Here is an 18,676-nt window from a genome sequence, read left to right as displayed (position 1 = left end):
TGAGCTCAGCACCTAGCACCGCCCCAGAGCCAGACATGCTTCCCTCTCATTTGCCCCCATTACAGGCACCGGGTGGGGGAGGTCTGGCCCAGCTGGCTGATTCTCTTCCCACCTGACCCTTTAACACGGTCCTTGATTTATCCCAGCTCTTACATGCGGCAGTGGATTTTCCAGTTCCTTCCCCACCATGAAGTGTGGGCTGGGCGTGGGGGAGGATGGGAATGAGTAGAGCCAAGAGCAAAGGAAAATCGGAGCAGCTGAGTTTGCCAAGCACCCTCCCAGTCTTCCACGGGAACCAGACGGTCCATCTGGGCCAACAGCTCAACACCCAGCACCTGAGTTTCTAACCTTGGAACAGGGGCCTCTGGTTTTCCCCACATGTCACTCCAACAGACCATCTTTAAGTAAAAAAAACAGCTGTTTTCAGTGCAGATGGGAAGGGTTGGTCCTTGCTTCCCAGCAGTTACCCACACGGCACTCCCATAATAAGCCATGTACAAAATAAAAAAGGCTCACTCACCCCAAGGAGAATGAAAACATCGCGGACGTCAAGGTGGAACAAAATTAAATCTCAGTCTAAGATAATGTCAATCTAGGATGACAGGAACACATGGTAACCAACATGCTTCCCTCTCCAGAACCAAATACTCATCTTTCAGTAGGTGGGCATGGCTCAAGTTTCTATGAAACAGTTCTGCTCCCTACCTTTAAAAAAAAAAAAAAAAAAAAGATTTATTTATTCATACAAGCACTGGGTACAGTCAGAAGCGCGGGAGGGTGAGAGAATTCACCAGAGCCAGAGCGGGGAGCAGAGCAGGCAGAAGGACCGAAGTACACTGCTGAGGGGAGCAGCGGGCGGCAGGAGAGGTCTGCGCGCCCTGTGGGACCCTCCTCCGGTGGCCGGGGAGCAGCCGGGGATCGAACCGGCGCTGCAGAGGCTGCGGGCAGCTTCTCACCCCAGTTCAACCGCTGCGCCACCAGTGGAGGCCCATGCTCCCTACCTTTTTAGCAACTTTCTTCCCTCCTGGCCACAGGGCAGAACACTGTGTAGTAAGGAATCTGAGTCCAGTCCATGTTAAGTCTCCCTTTCCTCCCGAAGTTATATGGGATCACCACTGTACGCCCGTACCTAGCATAAGGCCTGGCACCTAGTAATAGGCAGGCTTTGAATGAAGAAATGAGAAGGTAAGGGGGCCTCCCTGGTGGTGCAAGGGGTTAAGGTGCAGCCTATGAAGTTATCCACTGCCACTGCAGCACAAGTTCGATCCCCGGCCAGGGAGAGACCCACATGGCACAGCAGACCTCCCCTGACTCACCCGCTGCTCCCCTCAGCAGTGTATTTCAGTCAATCTGCCTGTTTCATTCCCCACTCTGTCTCTGGTGAATCCTATCACTACCCCACACCTCTGGCCTGTACCCCAGTTCTTGTATGCGTAAATAAACCTTAAAAAAGAGATGAGAAGTAAGAAGGTACATACTAGAAGTGGGAACATCATAACTGCAGTCTGTTTCTCAGGCTACAGTGTAAACTCAAAAAAAGTATAACATCCTATCTGCATTTTTGCCCTCTCAGTAATGAAGAAACAGCTAATTATGAGCTGTTCATGGAGAAGTGAAGCTCATTAGCTTCCTTAGCAGTTAATGTGAACAGGGGTGAGAAGCTAGGAAACACCACCCGTAAAGAAAGTCTAAAGGGATTAACATTATTTAGTTTCTTTTCTTGGGGGAAAAAGGCTTTAGAGGTGTGAACTGTTTCTGGATATGCTCAGTAGGATGAAATCCCAGCTCTGAAGGTGATCTGAGGAACTTCTTGGGGCCCTTTGTACACCTGAGAGAGAAGAGAGGCTGCTTGGTTCCCCATGGCAGCGACCGCAGTCCCAGAGTCCCTTGGCCTCCCATAAACCTGCTTCAGCCTAGGAATCTGCCAAGGACTCTGTGGGACTCCCACCCTTAACACGCTCCCAGGTCCATAAGTGAGGCCTGCTCCACGTGTACAGAGACTGGAGATTCAGTTCGTCCAGTGCAGGGGCCCAGGAAGTACTTGGGGGAATAAAAAGTGCCTGCCAGGTCCCCCAAAGTACAGTGGCGAGGTGCTCCAGAAACAGCTGATGATCTGCTATTGCCTATGAGCCTTCACAGCCTGGGGTGAGGGGTCAGGAAGAGGAAAGCCTGCACAGGCGCTGGAAAGTCGCTCACACAGGGGTGTCCAAACCTGGTGTTTCCACACACGGAACACCGGGACAGAAGTCTGTGCTTCGCCAAGACTCTTCATAAATTGGATGCAACGGAGTGATGGCAAGAGGCCGGCTGCCGGAAACTTCCTCCTGGACACGCTACTACTGTGGCTGCAGCTTCTGGGCTCATGAACTGCAGTATGTGAGCGCCCCCTGCTGCTCCAGAGCGAGCCCCAAGCAGGGGCGAGAATCATCTTTCTTTACCTTTAACCCAAATTTGCAAAACAATTTTTTTAAAAGATTTATTTATGCATACAGCAACTGGGGTACAGGCCAGAGGTGTGGGGGGATAAGAGGATTCACCAGAGACAGAGCAGGGAACAGAACGGACAGAGTGACTGAAATACACTGCTGAGGGGAGCAGCAGGTGAGCCAGGAGAGGTCTGCTGCGCCATGTGGGTTGCTCCCTGGCCGGGGATCGAACTCGTGCTTGCAGTGACTGCGGATGGCTTCATAGATTGCGTCTTAACCCCTTGCGTCACCAGGGAGGCCCGCAAAACAATTTTTAGCCAAATCAAAAGTTTTGTTTAAAACAAGTACCTGATGAAGTAATTCAAACTGTTAATCATTTCTTTTTTCAAAAGCCTGTGGTTTGCTATATTCCCCAGGTCCCGGTGAAAATCCCTGTCACTGCTGATCGAAAAGTATTCCTGTCCCCTGCACAGACTGGATTTGTGGGTCATCAGGACTGGAAAATCTGAGCAAAGGGGAACACCCAGAAAGTACATGCTCCGCGGCCCCAGCAGAATGTCAGTCCTTTTCCACTCACTGCTCCAAGCGGAGGTACCCTCATCACTTTGTGCCTGTTCCCTCGCAGCCAGCATTCGGCAGAAATGAATGGCTCAGGGAGGAAGATGAGGGGCAGACGTCAACCCTCTGAATCAGGGGACAGAACTCGTCGTACTGCTGTCCATGGCCAAGACCTCAAGGAAACATGTTCGCCCTCCAGTCCGCTCTGGCTCCAGGCAAAGGAATAATAGAATGCAGATGCTTTGGCCCCCATGAAAGGGAAATGCCCAGGGGCTGCTGGGGGTAGCCAGGGAAAGGGGAATGGGAAAGATTTTGAAATGCTGAGGAGCCATTTCAGAGCCCAGCTAATGAAAGTTCATCTTGGCCTTTTCCACGTTATGCCTAAGCCAGCGACTTTATAACCTGGCGAGAGGGTCCCGGATCCAGCATCTCAGGGCTTCATGTGGAGAATGCCCTGCTTCCAGAAGGCAGTGCACAGCTTAATTGCAAAGGTTTTGGAGTGCACCAGCTGGGTTAGCATCCTTCTTTCTTATGAAGGATCTTCAAGATGGGTATTGCACCACCTCAGTTTCCTCTCGTGTAGATGGGGATGATAAAATCTTTCATAGGGCTGCGATGAGAATGAAATAAGATGATGTGGAGAAGGCACGGAGCACACATCACTGTCTAGTTTTTTTAAGATTTATTTATTTATGCATATAAGAGCTGGGGTGTAGGCCAGAGGTGCAGGGGGGTGAGAGGATTCACCAGAGACAGAGTGGGAAGCAGAACAGGCAGATCTACTGAAATACACTGCTGAGGGGAGCAGTGGGTGAGACAGGAGGGGTCTGCTGTGCCATGTGGTCAGCTCCCTGGCCAGGGATCAAACTTGTGCTGCAGTGGCTGCCGATAGCTTTATAGTGATAAATCCCTTGCACCACCACGGAGGCCCATCACTGGCTATTCTTGACACACATTATTGGCTCAGAAGCAGGACATCACGATTACTCTTAACTCCACTGGCCTGGTGGTGTTCAGAGGTGGTAGAGCACAGCAAGCTCCAAGGCACCAGAAGCCCATCTGTGGCCTCACATTAAGGGACAGAGAGTCTCCTCTGCTGCAGGTGGGCCTACATGAATGCCAAGCTTCTTTCCAGCTACGAGGTGGGAGGGCAGCATTTTTCCAGTTCTAACAGCCTGTACCTTAGGCAGTTGTTACCCTAGGAATTACCCCTGAGCAGCGGCAGGATCACAGGGGCCTTGAAAGGTTGGGGCCCAGGCAGGTGGCCCCACACCGTGACCTCCCGCCTAATAGGGAAGTGAACTCCTCCTAGCCCTGGCTGGGTTTTGGGACCAAGGATCCCCAATTCCTACAGTAGGTGCCCTTTTCTCCATTCATAAATGGTGCAGTGTGGCCCTCAGCTAAAGCTTGGGGAATTAATGAACCACTTCTTTCCTTATCCCTCCTCTGGCTTAGCTCGTGGTTACCATTTTTCTCAACAGACACGTGTTTCAAATACAATTTCAATTATTTCTTCTATGTTTTTGTTGGGGTTTATAAGGTTAAAAGATCAGTCTCTTCCCTTCCTCAGCAGACAGGGATGGGAAGTTTTAAACAGACCTGGGTTACCAAAGAGTTACCAAGGGAACCAGGCCCTGCCACCTAGGCCAGATAAGGGAACCAAAAGGTTGTTATTGAAACAGGGCCATAAAGCCCACCTGTGGCCTCTAAAGGCCGATGTAAATTTTAAAGGACTAGTGGAGTGATTGTGGCCTGACACCTCAGCAGAGCACAGACCTGTGTTCTAGTGTAAATCTTAGGACAGCCTACAAACTCAGAGTATAAGAAAGAGCCAAACTTTTTCCTCGTCTCGCCCCTGCCTGTCCGTAGTAACTCAACAAATCTGCCTTTTCTAATTTCCACACTCTCTCTGGTGAAGTTTTCACTCCTGTGACCCCCAGAGCCCCTTCAAGTCTGTCGAGCGCCTTCACACGGCAGTTTTACCATTTTTTCTGTCCTGTTCGGGATTTGGACAGTACTTCGATCATGAAATTAGAAGAGGTGTCCAATGCCCTGCTAATTTTGGGAACTGTTCTCTGAACAAACTTCTGCCTGGAGAAGGGGACTTAAGAGCAAGGGAGAAAGGTCTCCGGCCCTCTCCTCCCAGGCCCGGCTTCTCTCCCTCACACCCCCACACCTCCCTCACACACGCATTGTGTTCTTGTAGCTCTTTGGAAAAAGAGCACAGGCAAAGGGCGGGAGAATTTCCTTTTTGAGTTAAACAGGTCCATATGAAGTTCCAGAGGAGAGGCCTGGCAGAGAGACGGTGTTGTTCTTGCTCACAGGGTGCGGGCAGGGAAAATAGCGATGACCTCCAAGGTGAAGGAAGCGTGTGTGGAGGGAAAGCAGAGAGCCAAGGGGAAGGGAAAGTCCAGTCTGCATCCCAGGAAAATACACACATCCCTCCTATTGGAAGGTTCTGAGACAATGGAACAAACAGACAATGGACTGCAGTCCACCTCCGCCTGGAAACAGCCCCAGACAGTGACATTTTAGGAAACAACTGGAGGAGGAGGAGAGAATAAACACGCGGTCTCCAAGCTGCAGGATGATGGACCTGGGGAGTGGACACCCCTCTTGTAAAGAAAGGTGGGAAACAAGGAAAGAATAATGAAACTTTCTGAAAGCCTAGGTTAGGGTTTTGTCATCAAAACAGCCATCACTGTACGCGTACCAGACCCCACAAGCAATCAGCGTGACAAGAAAGCACTAACCTGAGAATCAAAGCTGTTCTGTCCTCAGCATCTGGGGGCCAGGAAACAGCCTGAGCGTGATCTGGACACTGCGCCCCTTTATTTCCAGCTGGTGCCCGGGTTTTGCTCCTCCTCAGCTCCCTCCGCTCTCATCTCAGCAGGACTCAGCCCCGGGGAGCCGGCCAGGCCCACCAGCACCACAGGCTCTGGGAACCTGTCACCCGTCAGGCCCAAGGCGGCCTCCATGTGCTCAGCCTTCTGGCGTCTGCCTTCCCGCTGGCAATGCCAGTACCTGTCGGCTTGTGGAGAACAGTCTGAACCACCGTCTAGGCAATGCCAACATAGAAAAGCAGGTGATAAATATTCACATTCCTGCTTTGGCCTTTGGGGTCAGCATCCTCAGCGCTATTTGGTGGCTGTCGAAGCTCTGTAACCGCAGGAATGGCACAGAGCAGGATCTCTGTGACCCGAGCAGACGGGGTAAAGGAGGAGAGAGTCCTGGAGCCTCAGTGGCTTGTGCAGGCTTTTACTGGGATTTACCAAGTACATGGCTGGCAAGGGGTGCCAAGTCTTCACTCTTCCTGGGCTCTCTGGCATTCTCTGGTGGTCTCTGCTCGCCCATTCATTCTGTTTTCTCGGGCACCTCTGTTCTCTGCTGGTGTCCCCATGACGCCGCCCTTATAAGTGCAGTATGAGCCCAGATGTACCCACTTACGCATGCCCACACCCTACTCCAGGTGCCCGCCATCAGGCATGCATTCAGGACCACAAGGATCCCTCATCTATCCTGATGGCGGGAGGGCAGAAAAGCCTGATACCTTTTCACTTACCCTACAAGCTCCTCCCTGGTTGTCACCTGGAATCCCAGCCCAGGGACCAGGGACCTGACCTGAGCCAGCAGTGATCTCCACCTCCTTCCAACATCCTTTTCCTTCTCCCTCTCCCAGAACCCCAGCGTCCTCATTGGGCAAATTGAAGCACAAATTGAGGCAGCGCCCTGGCTAAAGCAGAGGGAGCACCTGTGCATTGCGGCCTCCGGCCAAGCCCCAGCCGGAAAACTGGTCTCATGTCTGGTCTGTCAGAATTCCCAAGAGGATTCTCACAGGTCAGGGGACAGTCCCAAGGTGCGGGTTCACGGGTCTGCTGCCCTGAGCCTAGCTTCACTGTAGTGCTAACTTCCTTTATGAAGTGATAGACTAAGAGTAACATCTAGCACGGGTGGGGGTCTTGCCAAGAGTCCCGGCTCTGGAGTCTCATCAGACTCCAGCACTCAAATCATGGATCAAGGCTTTCCTAAACGCCAGGCCTTGGCAATTAGTCTTGGTAGGTATCTTGGTGTTCTAACTGTGAAATGGGAACAACCGCAGGGATGTTGAGATTTAATTGAAATCGGGCATGCAGGCACTCAGAACACTTCCCCCTCCTCCTCCCAGGACCCTCCAGGCCAGCAGGCCCCAGTGGGGCTCTCTCCAGGAGTGTGCAGGGCCCTCACCCTGCCTCCCCACCCACAGCTAAAAACCCTATGAGGCCCCCTAGTGGCTAATGTCCTCTGCAGCCGTTCCCCTTCTGTGGCTCTCTGGACCTCCAAGCTGGACCCTCACCTGGTCTGTACTGTCCTGACTAGTCCAAAATTTACTCCTGCAGAATCTAGGTGCATGGGTCTCCCTATCCATGCTATATACAAGATCAAACCATTCACTAAGCTAAATGTTTTTGATTGTCATTAAAATGATTATCAAAGTTAGCTGGGGGGCGGGGGGAGGAACAGAGAGATGGTTTGGAGATGCTAGCATGTAAAAAAGGCTGGTCAATTAGGAAAAAAACCCCACACTGGGCATGGGGTATGGCACTGGTGTGAACAGGATGCCCAGCCGCTCAGCCTGGCCACTACCACTTCCTCCTCTCTGGAGATCGCAGCACAGCTGAGCGGCAGTGAGGACCCACACCTAGAGATGGAGCAGCAGGTTCTAGGTTCCTCCATTCACCAAGTTTGCTGGGGGGGGGGGTGCAGTTAGTAGCTGTAGATGGGGGGAAGGAGCCTATTCCACCTCTCAGGGCCTCCTACTCAGCACCGGTATGGGGATACAGCATTCACCCCAACCCTCGCTGTGAACTGCCCACAGCAGCAGGCTGCACTGACTTAATTGGATTTTCTGTCATACACTTGGAGCTAGTTATTGAGTTAAACATGCAAATATATTCAAGATAGTTTTTGTCATAAGTGCTTCTCCCAACCTTCCTGTGTGAAGGAAAAGCAGGGCAGGAGCCAGCCCAAACAGGCCTCTGGCCCACTGCACATACCCAGCCCAGGCAGTGGCTGTGTGCCGGGGCCACCACTGCAGCTGGCACTGCTGTCCTGGGCAGGAAGAAGGAACCCAGACCAGCTGTCACTTCTACTGTCAACTCAGACTGCTTATACCAGTGACTTCTGTCTTCATCAGGGATAGCAGTGATGAGGGCTAACTAAAGGTTCTTGACCTACTCCTATCTCTGGTCAGAAGTAACTCTGGATTTAGCGCCACCATCTTTTTACAGGCACTGACAGTCTGTTGAGTTTCCAGGTGTCAAATGTTTGAGGCTGCCAGGGCCCTGCCAGGACTGCAGCACAGGCTGCAAACCACAGCTCCATGTGAGTGATATGGGTGCTGAAACCATGTCCTCGAACTTTAGGAACATTACAATCACCTGGAAGACTTGCCTCAGCACACACGGCCAGGCCCGCCCAGCTTCTGATGCAGGAGGTCTGCGTGAGCTGGGAGAATCTGGAGTCCAGGTGGAGCTAATGCTCCCAGCCCTGCAGGCCACACCCCGGGAACACAGTCAACCAAAACATGCCCAGTGCCCACACCAGGCCTGCCACTGAGACTCCTGGAGAGGGTGGGGTGAGCCTACTGGACAAACCGTCTACATTTCCAACTTGTTCCTCGGGAGAAAAACACTGGGCCAAGAAACCACAGTAAATCAGAATGGGGTGAGCAGACACTGCCATTGAGGGGCAAACACATGATCACAGCGAAGGCTAACAAGCCTGCCTGCTTTCTGACCTGGAAGGTGGCTTCATGTCAGGCCATGGTAGCAGAACTAGAGTGCTGTGGGTAGGCACAAGCAAGCCAGCTTCCCAGAAACCCCACTCTGCAGACAACCACTTCTACAGGTAGGCAGAGGCCTGGCAGCCTGTGGGGATTTGTACCTACAAACCGGACCCCATATGGGTCATGGGAAGCACCCCTATATGTCCAATTTTCATAAGATGGCACAGTCTGCACAGGAGTCTTCTGGAAGAATCTTCATCTGTCCACTTCCCAGGCCTTGGTAAGAGTGCACATTCTTCCCCTTCCTTGGGAGGCAAATCCATTGTGGATGTTTGTAGAGGTACGAGATGAAACTTCTCCCTCCCTCAAAGGTAAAACACTCAGATTAAGATGAAAGAGGCAATCACCTCCTTCAAGAAGCCTTCCCAGATTACTTTAACCCAACTGTATTTCTTTTTTTTAAATCTGCTTTTTTTTTAAGATTTATTTATTTGTTTATTTATTTATTTATACAAGCACCGGGTACAGTCAGAAGGGCGGGAGGGTGAGAGAATTCACCAGAGCCAGAGCGGGGAGCAGAACAGGCAGAAGGACTGAAGTACACTGCTGAGGGGAGCAGCAGGCGGCAGGAGAGGTCTGCGCACCACGTGGGACCCTCCTCTGGTGGCCAGGGAGCAGCCAGGGAGCAGCCGGGGATCGAACCGGCGCCACAGAGGCTGCGGGCAGCTCTGCAACCCAGCGCTCAACCGCTGCGCCACCAGGGAGGCCCCCAACTGTATTTCTTTCCTCTCTTTTATTTCCAAAACTCATAGAGGGCAAAGACCATTCATTCAACAAATATGTATTAGCATCTTCTAACAGTTGTTTGTGGATGGGGGGAATTTCTGGAGGATTCAGCGACAAGCAAAGACAAGCCCATATTTCCTCACGACATTGACCATCTGATTTCTCTTCCCAGGTCTGCTCCTTTCCCCAGGCCCCCACTGAGAGTGCCCTGGAGCACAGAAAGCCCTCGAAAGTCCCTTCAAGAACTCCCTAAGCCCTCTCCAAGAGACTAGTTAGCATCACTGACATGAGAACCTTAACCCATGCCACTTCCTTCCTTCAAAAGTTTAATTCACACCCTCATATCAGCCTCTCCCCCCACAGCAATCACATGACGAGCTGCCCACTCCACTTCCTCCTTTCTTCTTGGAATAAAGCCCCAACCCAACCCCCTGCTTGGGTAAACCCAGGCTGCAGCACCCACTGCCCACCACATGCCTCTCCCCAAGACCCCAGCTCTCGGCCCCAAGCACCCCTCCTATCAGGGCACCCGGCCTGGGGCACTGTGGACCCCCCTCTTAGCCTGACATCAGGGTCTGTGCTGAGGGAGATTTAAACCCAGTTCTTGTAGCTGGGGTGAAGAGGAAGGAGAGCCCATCAACTCCAATAAGAAAAAGAAGTGTTTTACTCACACACAAATACACACGCCCTGTCCCCCCAAACCCCCCCCCCAAATCTGGTCAAACAATTCCAATCTGAGACTCAGCAGTCTTCTAGAGTCCTTCTGGCCTGGGTTGCAGAGGAGCCTGACTCGAGGAGTCCACAGAATCCCCATCTGAGGGTCCCAGAGGCAACAGTGCTGCTGCCCTCATATCGGAGGCAGAGGCAGATCTTGGAGAAAGAGGCTTCGCCCAGCTTGGGCTGAAGAGCACGGGCTGTGTCTTCAGACCTCGGTCCTCCAAGGCACATCTGGCGGCCTCCCCTCTCAACCGCCCATCAGCGCTGTGCAGATGCGGGAGGTGAGGGGCTCTCCAGGCCAATTCACCATTTTCAGGGCCCTGAGGACTCAGTTCACAGTCTGGGTTCAGGGGGCCCCGAGCGGGGTGCAGTTAGCGAGCCTGTCCTCAGTCCTCGGGTGTACGTGCTGTTGGCGCAGAAGGTGGGAAGCCCCTGCATCTACACCCCCGTCTGCTCTTTAATCCATTCCCGAAACACTGGCAGCCTGGTGTACACGCCTGGCTTGTCCCTCTGCGCGCAGCCGTCACCCCAGCTCACCACACCCGCCTGGAAGATCCGGCCATCCGCCTCCACACTGGACAAGGGACCCCCGGAATCGCCCTGAGGGGAGACAGCCTCGTGTGAGCACCCCACTCAGGCTCCCCAGCCCCTGCATGCATCCCCTTGACCCCCCTTAGCCCCCCAAACGCACCTGGCAGCTCCCTTAGCCCCCCAAACGCACCTGGCAGGCGTCCACGCCCCCGCTGAGGTAGCCCACGCACATCATGCGCGGGGTGATCTGCTGCGGCAGCAGCTTCTCGCAGGTGGTCTGGTTGATGACCCGGATCTCGCCCTTCTGCAGGATCATGGCCGCGGAGCCTGCGAGAAGCGGGCAGGCTGGGCCGGCTCCTCGGGAACGCCCCGGCTAGGGGCCCCACGAGGAGAGCCCAGAGGCACCGTTCAACACACCTTGATGACCCGGGGGAGGTACGGGGAGAGGCCACAGAAGGTGCACTGAGAGGCTCGCGGGCCTGTTAGAGGTGAGGCCCTAAGAGCAGGTTGCTTTCCTCACTCTAGTCTGCACATCTCCAGTGAGACACTGTACCAATATTCTGATTCGTTCAGTGTGACATTTACCAAGTACCAGCTTTATAGAGGCTTCTAGAGGGACTGCAGAAGCTGGGCTCCCTCCGGGACCTGACAAAGGGCCTTCTAAGTCCATTTGCATTCACAAGCGCCATTTGGGAAGGTTTTTATGTTCACAGGTGGAGAAATGGGCCTGGGGAGTTTAAATCACTTGCTAAGGTCATTCGCGTGGCACAGCCTGGTCTCCAAACCCCCCACTCTCCCCACCTGGCTCCAAGTCACTCCTAGACAGCCCCACCTGCCACTCACCTCCCTCCTCTGTGTGGCCCCAGCCGGTCACCCAGATGGCCTTGCCCGTGGGGAAGGAATGTGAGGTGTCCGGCAGGCAGATGGGGCGGATGGTGCTGCTGTACTCCACCGGCTTCTCCAGCTCCAGCAGCGCGATGTCGTAGTCAAAAGTGAAGTCGTTGAAGGAGGGATGACTAATGATGCGCTTGAGTCCGAGCTCCTGCACCCCTGGGGCGCTGCGCTTTCTCTGGTCGTGCAGGCCCAGGTAGGCCTTCCACATTTTGGGGTCAGAGTAGCTGGGGAGGGGACGGGGGAGGTGAGCGCCACCTGGGCTGCTGAACCCAGGGAGGAGCAGTTGTGCCAGCTTGGCCTTGACCCTCAGCTGGAAACTGCAGCCTCCTCCCCACACCACCCCCCTAGACCTCTTTGTTTGCCTCTTAATATATTTTAAGTGATTACCATATATATAATTAATAATTAATCTGATCTTTCACAGAAGAATGGAAATCAATCCAAAGAATTTCTTAACATGGTAGTACATATTCTAAGAACAGAATGAATTAAAAAAATAAGTTGAACGTTATCTACTGGGCTCACTATTGGTAGCAGTAGTGGTTCAGCAATTTGGACACTTTATCAGTTATAGTGGATACCTGAACAAACAAGGAAAAGATGTTGATTTTGATGGGAGCAGATCCAGTGTGGGGGGAGGCGCCAATGTGGAGTCGGGGGGAACTCTGAGCAACTGGGGTACAGTCCCGAGGGAGCAGGGAAATCTCACAATTTCACAGACCAAAAAAATGGCCTCCTTTATTTTTTAAAATTTTCTTGTATTTTTAAGATTTATTTATTTATGCATACAAGAGTTGGGGTGCAGGCCAGAGGTGCAGGGGGTGAGAGGATTCACCAGAGGCAGAGTGGGGAGCAGAACAGGCAGATCTACTGAAATACACTGCTGAGGGAATCAGTAGGCTATACAGGAGAGGTCTGCTGCACCAAGTGGGTAGCTCCCTGGCTAGGGATCAAACCTGCAACAGTGGCTACCAAAAATAAAATGGTCTTCTTTCATTTGTACTTGCATCTTAGGTTTGACATTTTTCAAAAGAGAACACTGGGAAAATCTATCCTTAAAATGGAGAATTTGTGTGATCAAGAAAAGCATAAAGACCTGCTTTATTTTATGGTCCCTCTTCACACTTATCTATTGTTGCCAGATAAGAACTTCCCTAACACTGCTTTTATGAGATCCTTTTTATTTTATTCAACAGCCTAAAATGGTTCACAAGACCTAAAATGGTTCACATGCCCCAGTGTGATCACCTGCGATCCATCCTGCCTCACTGTTTCTCCTCAGTCACCCTCATGCCTGACCACATTCATCCGTCCATCTAGTCATTTATCCAATAATTATTGGGCCTCTATGATGTTCCAGGAATTGCACTAGACCCAGTCTTCAAGTTCACGGTGTACTTGTGGAGAGTGTGTGAACAGCACAGAGGACTGGGGCAATGCCATGGTAGTGCATGGGATGTGAGGCAGTGAGTCAGGAGGAAGCAGGTCATGAACCAGGCCTTGAGGATGAGGCCAGTCAACATCTGCAGGTGGGCGAGGAAACAGCACATTCAAAGAGAGCCAAGGGCCTGTTTCTGAAGCCCCCAATTGAAATGCATGGTGGGTGTGGTAACTGAGATTGGAGAGATGGGCAGGGGCCAGATAATATGGCCCTAGTCATCACCCTGTGGTATTTCTGCTTTCTCCTGCGAGCATGGCAGGCACTTTTTTTTTTTTAAAGAACTTTTTTTTTTAAGATTTATTTATTTATTTATACAAGCACTGGGCACAGTCAGAAGCGCGGGAGGGTGAGAGAATTCACCAGAGCCAGAGCGGGGAGCAGAACAGGCAGAAGGACCAAAGTACACTGCTGAGGGGAGCAGCGGGCGGCAGGAGAGGTCTGCGCTCCACGTGGGACCCTCGCCAGCAGCCGGGAATCAAACAGGTGCTGCAGAGGCTGTGGGCAGCCTCGCAACCCAGCGCTCAACCGCTGCACCACCAGGGGAGACCCATGGCAGGCATTCTTCAGAAGGCCCCCTCTGGCACAGTAGTATGCACACCAGAGAGTTGAGAAGGAAGCAAAGAAAACAGATAGAAGGTGCTATAGCCAAGTAGGCTGAGGCAGTCACAGCGTGAGTAGAAGAGAAAAATTGGGAGGCAAGAACTGGTGTTTAAACAGCCATGTACTCCCCTCAGCAGTGTATTTCAGTAGATCCGCCTGTTCTACTCCCCACTCTGTCTCTGGTGAATTCTCCAGAATTGTGGCTTGCGTTCACTATCCTGCAACTCTGGTCTACACCACAGTTCTTCTATGCAAAAAAAAAAAGCCTGCCACTTCAAAGCTGTGCAACCTTGAGCAACTGACTTCTTTACCTCTCTGAGCCCGTTTCTGTAAAATGGGGACACAATCAGACCTGCCTAACCAGTTAAGAGAGCACTTAGTGCTAGATGGAGAGGGAGCATCTTATTATGATGATGAAAAGCTCCATTGTTACATATCATTACGTTATTAAGCCCTGTACGAGGGCGTGTGCCAACCCACCAGTTCTGCTGCTGTCTCACCCTGACAGGACTCACAGACACAGGGGGCTACTCTACCCTGGGAAACACCAGGGCCCCATGCAAGGCCTATGAGGAAGCCCCCATTTCCTGCCCAGAGGCCTACCTGAATCCTCTCTCGTCCTTGTAGCAGTGAGCTGCAGACACCATCCAGCTGGGCGAGATGAGTGAAGCCCCACACACGTGGCCATGGCCCTTGGCATGGAGGCTCACCTGCCAGGGCCACTCGCCTTCGTCTGCATTCTCGCCTCCAACGACCCGAGACTGCCTGCTGAACGACCGCAGCCCACAATCTAGGGGGAGGGGCAGAAACCCAAAGAATGGTGAGATATGGTGGGGCACGAATCCCAGGCAAGAGCCCAAGTGGCATCGGCACTGCTAAGCAGTCATGACATGAGGGACCCCCTACAAGTAGCTTTGCAACACAGAGATGCATGCACGTCCACCTGGCTCCTCTCCCCTACTCTCATATTCAAAACCCTCACACTCCCACCTCCCCTCACCCTGCACAAATATATTTAGGGGCCTCCAGACACCTGCTGGTTTGCTTAGATTTAATTTGGGCATCGTTTGCCTAGATGTCCTTGTGGAAGGTGGAAAGACACAGCGCTCAGAAGGAAGAGCAGATGGGTGACATGAAGTCACGGGACAGCTGAAGCAATGAGCAAATTTAACCTGCACCCAGCTCTTCTGAAATACACAAAAGGCTGCAAACTAAAGTATGGGGCTGTGGGGAGCCCTGCAGAGGAACTTGGTAAGCTGCTTTCTCCTCCAGGCAGAATGGGCAAGCCAGGGCTGCCACTCACTTGTGGTTGGGTGAGCAGAACAGGGGCCAGCCCAGCACTGCAGTAGGGACCCCAGTCCTGCCACAGAGGCACTGACACACTGGCTTCCTGGGCCTTGCCTCTAAGACCAGAGCTGGCCCATGGGGCAGTGCCTTTGTGCCAGCTGGCAGTCGTCCCTTCTCCAGGTACACACATGGTCTCACCAGGCAGAGCTGGGTGAGGGAGGCACTGGCATAATCTCCACCTCTGAATGCACCTTGCACAGTAAACAACCTGCACCACCATCCAGGGCGTCCCTCCTCACCACAGTCCTTTTCATCTGAGCCGTCACTACAGTCCTTCTTCCCATCGCACTCAGGGTTGCCCTTGCTCACACAGAGTCCGTTGTGGCAGCGATAGGTGTGTTTGGTGCAGGTGACGACGCTCACTGCTCAAGGAGGACACAGGGGAAGGGAATCAATTCCTCAACAATCAGAAGACCCACAATCCACCCACCTTATGCCCCTTCCCCAGGCCTGCCCCACCTATCCACACCCATGCCCACTGTTTCTCCGAGTCCTGCTTAAGGTTCTCCACCTTCCAGAAGATTCTGCCCTGCTAACCGTTTCTCATCACGCCTAACGAGTAAGTAAGTGGCTTGCGTTCACTATCCTCAGACATGTGGCCTGTGTGTTTGCCCATGGCTGCTTCCTCCACTGGGAGAAATCCCCACTGGGAGAAAAGCCCCTGGAGGAGGGTGTGCTGGGCCAGGCCTCACCGCTGTCACACTTGGCTTCATCTGACCCGTCTCCACAGTTGTCCTTCCCATCACACTGCTGGTTTCGCGGGAGGCACTTCCCATTGGCGCACTTGAAGGTCTGAGCTGGACAATCTGGGGAAGCACAAAGCACTTGGCAGTGGCTGGAAGTTCCCACGGGAGTCAGGGGCAGGAAGCCGGGACAGCCCCTCCCAGTGGGACTCACTACAGTCCTGCTCGTCGCTGTTGTCCCCACAGTCGTTCACGTTGTCACAGACCCAGAAAAGGGGCTTGCAGAACTTGTTCTTGCACATCAACTGGTATGTGGCATTGCATTCTGGAGGAGGGCAAGGGACAGTCAGTGGCCAGGGGACAGCTGGGATCCAGGCTCCCTCCAGCCTCTCACATCATGCCGCTGCCCAGGACCACTTTGCCACCTGGGGGTTGGGTCTGGGGCGCCCCTGCTATGGAAGTCACCCCAGACCCTACAGACACACTCCATAGCCAAGGCTTCTAAACGGTGGAGGGAGGGAAGGAGGAGTTGGGAACAGCGTGCCCGCCATGGGGACAGTTGGCAGGAGCCGGGTCACAGCCAGGACAGAGGGACACAGGGCCCGCAGCCCCACTCACGGCAATTGAGCTCATCGGTGTAGTCCGTGCAGTCGGCCCAGCCATCGCAGCGCAGCTCGTTCCGGATGCATCGCCCCGTTTTACACATGAACTTCCCTGGGCATGCTGCAGAGGAGACACAGGATAATGTCCAGGCTGCCAGCCCAGCCACCCCTCCCTTCATCATGCTGAGGACCCAAGAGAGAACTTCTCGTTCCCACCCTCCACAGAATACCAGGGCTGCAGGTGTCCTCCAGGACCTGGGACTTCCATGCCCCCAAACTGTGACCAGGGCCTTCCTACCACTGGCTGGGGAGTGCAGGCCATGGAGCCTCAGTCTGGACTGCATGGGGTGGGTACCTCCCAAACCTCAATGACCAAGCCCCGGGAAACACTGGGCAAAATGGAGTGAGGCCAGCTGGGCGTGCAGGCAGTTCTACTGCCCGCCGGCACCCTGGGCCAGCTACGTCCCGAGGGCCAGGCCCCGGCCGCAACACAAGTGACATTGGCCTGCAGGCTCATGATGTATGTGTCAGTCCACATGCCACACAGCATCACAACAGATGCCTTCATTGTAAGTACTTTCCACATCTCAGTGTTTCTGAAATTGATGTGTCTGACCATTGACATCATCAGGCAGATGACAAAGTTGAGAGGAGGCCTCTATGGCTTTCCCTACACAGGTTGTTTAGTCATTTAGCAAAAGGTGTTTATTGATCCAATTTCACTTTAGGTGGTAAGCTGGGCAGCTGAATTTTTTTTTTAAAGATTTATTTATTTATGGGGTATAAGCCAGAGGAGGGGGATGTGAAAGGATTCACCAGAGACAGAGTGGGGAACAGGATAGGCAGATTGAATGAAATACACTGCTTAGGGGAGCAGTGGGCACCATGTAGGTAGCTCCCTGGCCGGGGATCAAACTCATGCTGCAGTGGCTGCAGAGAGCTTCATAGGTTGTGTCTTAACTCCTTGTGCCACCAGGGAGGCCCTGGGGCCGGCAGCTGAATTTTAACTTATATTTGGAATCTTACATGTCATCGAAATGTCTTCCAAAAGGTTATTCGACAAAAAATCATGTGTGTGTGGAAGAACAGGTTGGTGGCACAGAAGACAATGAAATTAAAGGCAGTAGGAAGCGCTGAATCTCTTAGTGAAGATGACAGAATTCTCCAAGCTCGGAGTATTTAGTGTGATGATTCCTGCCCCAGGATTTCCTAGGATGTCTCAAAAGGATGCCACTTATGCAAAAATGCCACAAAGATAACCAGAGATTCTCACATTCACAGGGACAAAGTAACTCAGGGGCTCTCAGGCTCTAGCACCTGACACAGGACTCCAGGCCATGGCATGTGCCAGGTGCACCTCGGCATTTATCATAAATGCATTCAGGGTAGAGTTTTTTCCCTCAAAAGCTACTAGAGGGAGGGTCTGCCTAGTGGTGCAGGGGTTAAAGTGTCAGCGTTATCAAGCTATCACCAGCCACTGCAGCATCAGTTTGATCCCCGGCCAGGGAGCTAACCCACATGGCACAGCAGACCTCTCCTATCTCGCCTGCTGCTCCCCTCAGCAGTGTGTATCAGTCGACCTGCCTGTTGTGCTCCCTACTTTGTCTCTGGTGAATCCTCTCACCACCCTGCACCTCTGGCCTACACCCCAGTTCTTGTATGCATAAACACATAAAATAAATCTTTAACAAAAAGCTACTGGAGGGAACCTGAGATTCAGGAAGCACAATGCCCAGAAGATACAGAACTGAGTGTGCAGCGGGCTCAGACCCTGTGGCCAGGCTCCTGCCTCTACGGATGCCTCACTCACGGTCGCTGGAGTCGTAAGACACATAGTCAGCCAAGAAGCCCGTGTCGGTGTGGGACTGATCCGAATGGAAGCGGACGGTGATCCTGTTGTTCTGGCTGGCAACCACAAACTGGGGCCTCTCTCCACAGTACCTGGAGGAGGGGCGACAAGTAGGAGGAGGATCCCTCAAGGGGCTTGGGCACCCCCACCCCACTGCCCCAGTGCTCACTTCTCCCCGTTGACCTCCACATAGTCCTTGGTGCAGGTGCCCAGAGGGACATTGGGCTCCAGCAAGTAGAAGAGTTTGAAGATAACCTTCACGTTCCGGTTGCTGGGCACCTGCAGAGAGAGATGCGTTCGGGCTCTGCTGCTTCTTTCCCTCTTTCCTAAACCCAGCAAGGTCCCGTGGGTGGGGCTGCTGGGGCTGGGGGCAGCCGCACAGATCAGGCCAGGGCTGCTGAGCTTTGCCCTCTGCCATCCAGGTGGGTGCCACAGACCACACAGCAGGAGCGACTCAGGCTCCTTGTACGGGCAGTCA

General features: G+C 53.0%; 1 protein-coding gene across 1 annotated transcript in view; it reads right to left on the bottom strand.

The window, feature by feature from the left end:
• Positions 1-10,689: 10,689 nt before the first annotated feature.
• The window catches only part of ST14 (ST14 transmembrane serine protease matriptase), a gene marked incomplete at both ends in the record, with an annotated part of 36,167 nt that continues 28,180 nt past the window's right edge, over positions 10,690-18,676 (bottom strand). The window contains 10 exons of the mRNA XM_084248849.1: positions 10,690-10,851; positions 10,973-11,109; positions 11,626-11,900; positions 14,321-14,507; positions 15,304-15,426; positions 15,757-15,870; positions 15,962-16,072; positions 16,366-16,470; positions 18,160-18,290; positions 18,368-18,477. Coding sequence (XP_084104975.1) covers positions 10,690-10,851; positions 10,973-11,109; positions 11,626-11,900; positions 14,321-14,507; positions 15,304-15,426; positions 15,757-15,870; positions 15,962-16,072; positions 16,366-16,470; positions 18,160-18,290; positions 18,368-18,477 — 1,455 coding nt within the window. The remainder of the gene's footprint in view (positions 10,852-10,972; positions 11,110-11,625; positions 11,901-14,320; positions 14,508-15,303; positions 15,427-15,756; positions 15,871-15,961; positions 16,073-16,365; positions 16,471-18,159; positions 18,291-18,367; positions 18,478-18,676) is intronic.

Source organism: Talpa europaea (genome assembly GCF_964194135.1).
Source record: "Talpa europaea genome assembly, chromosome: 12".
Lineage (NCBI taxonomy): Eukaryota > Metazoa > Chordata > Mammalia > Eulipotyphla > Talpidae > Talpa > Talpa europaea.
Note: the sequence above shows the minus strand (reverse complement) of the source record. Positions and strands in the feature narration are given on the sequence as shown.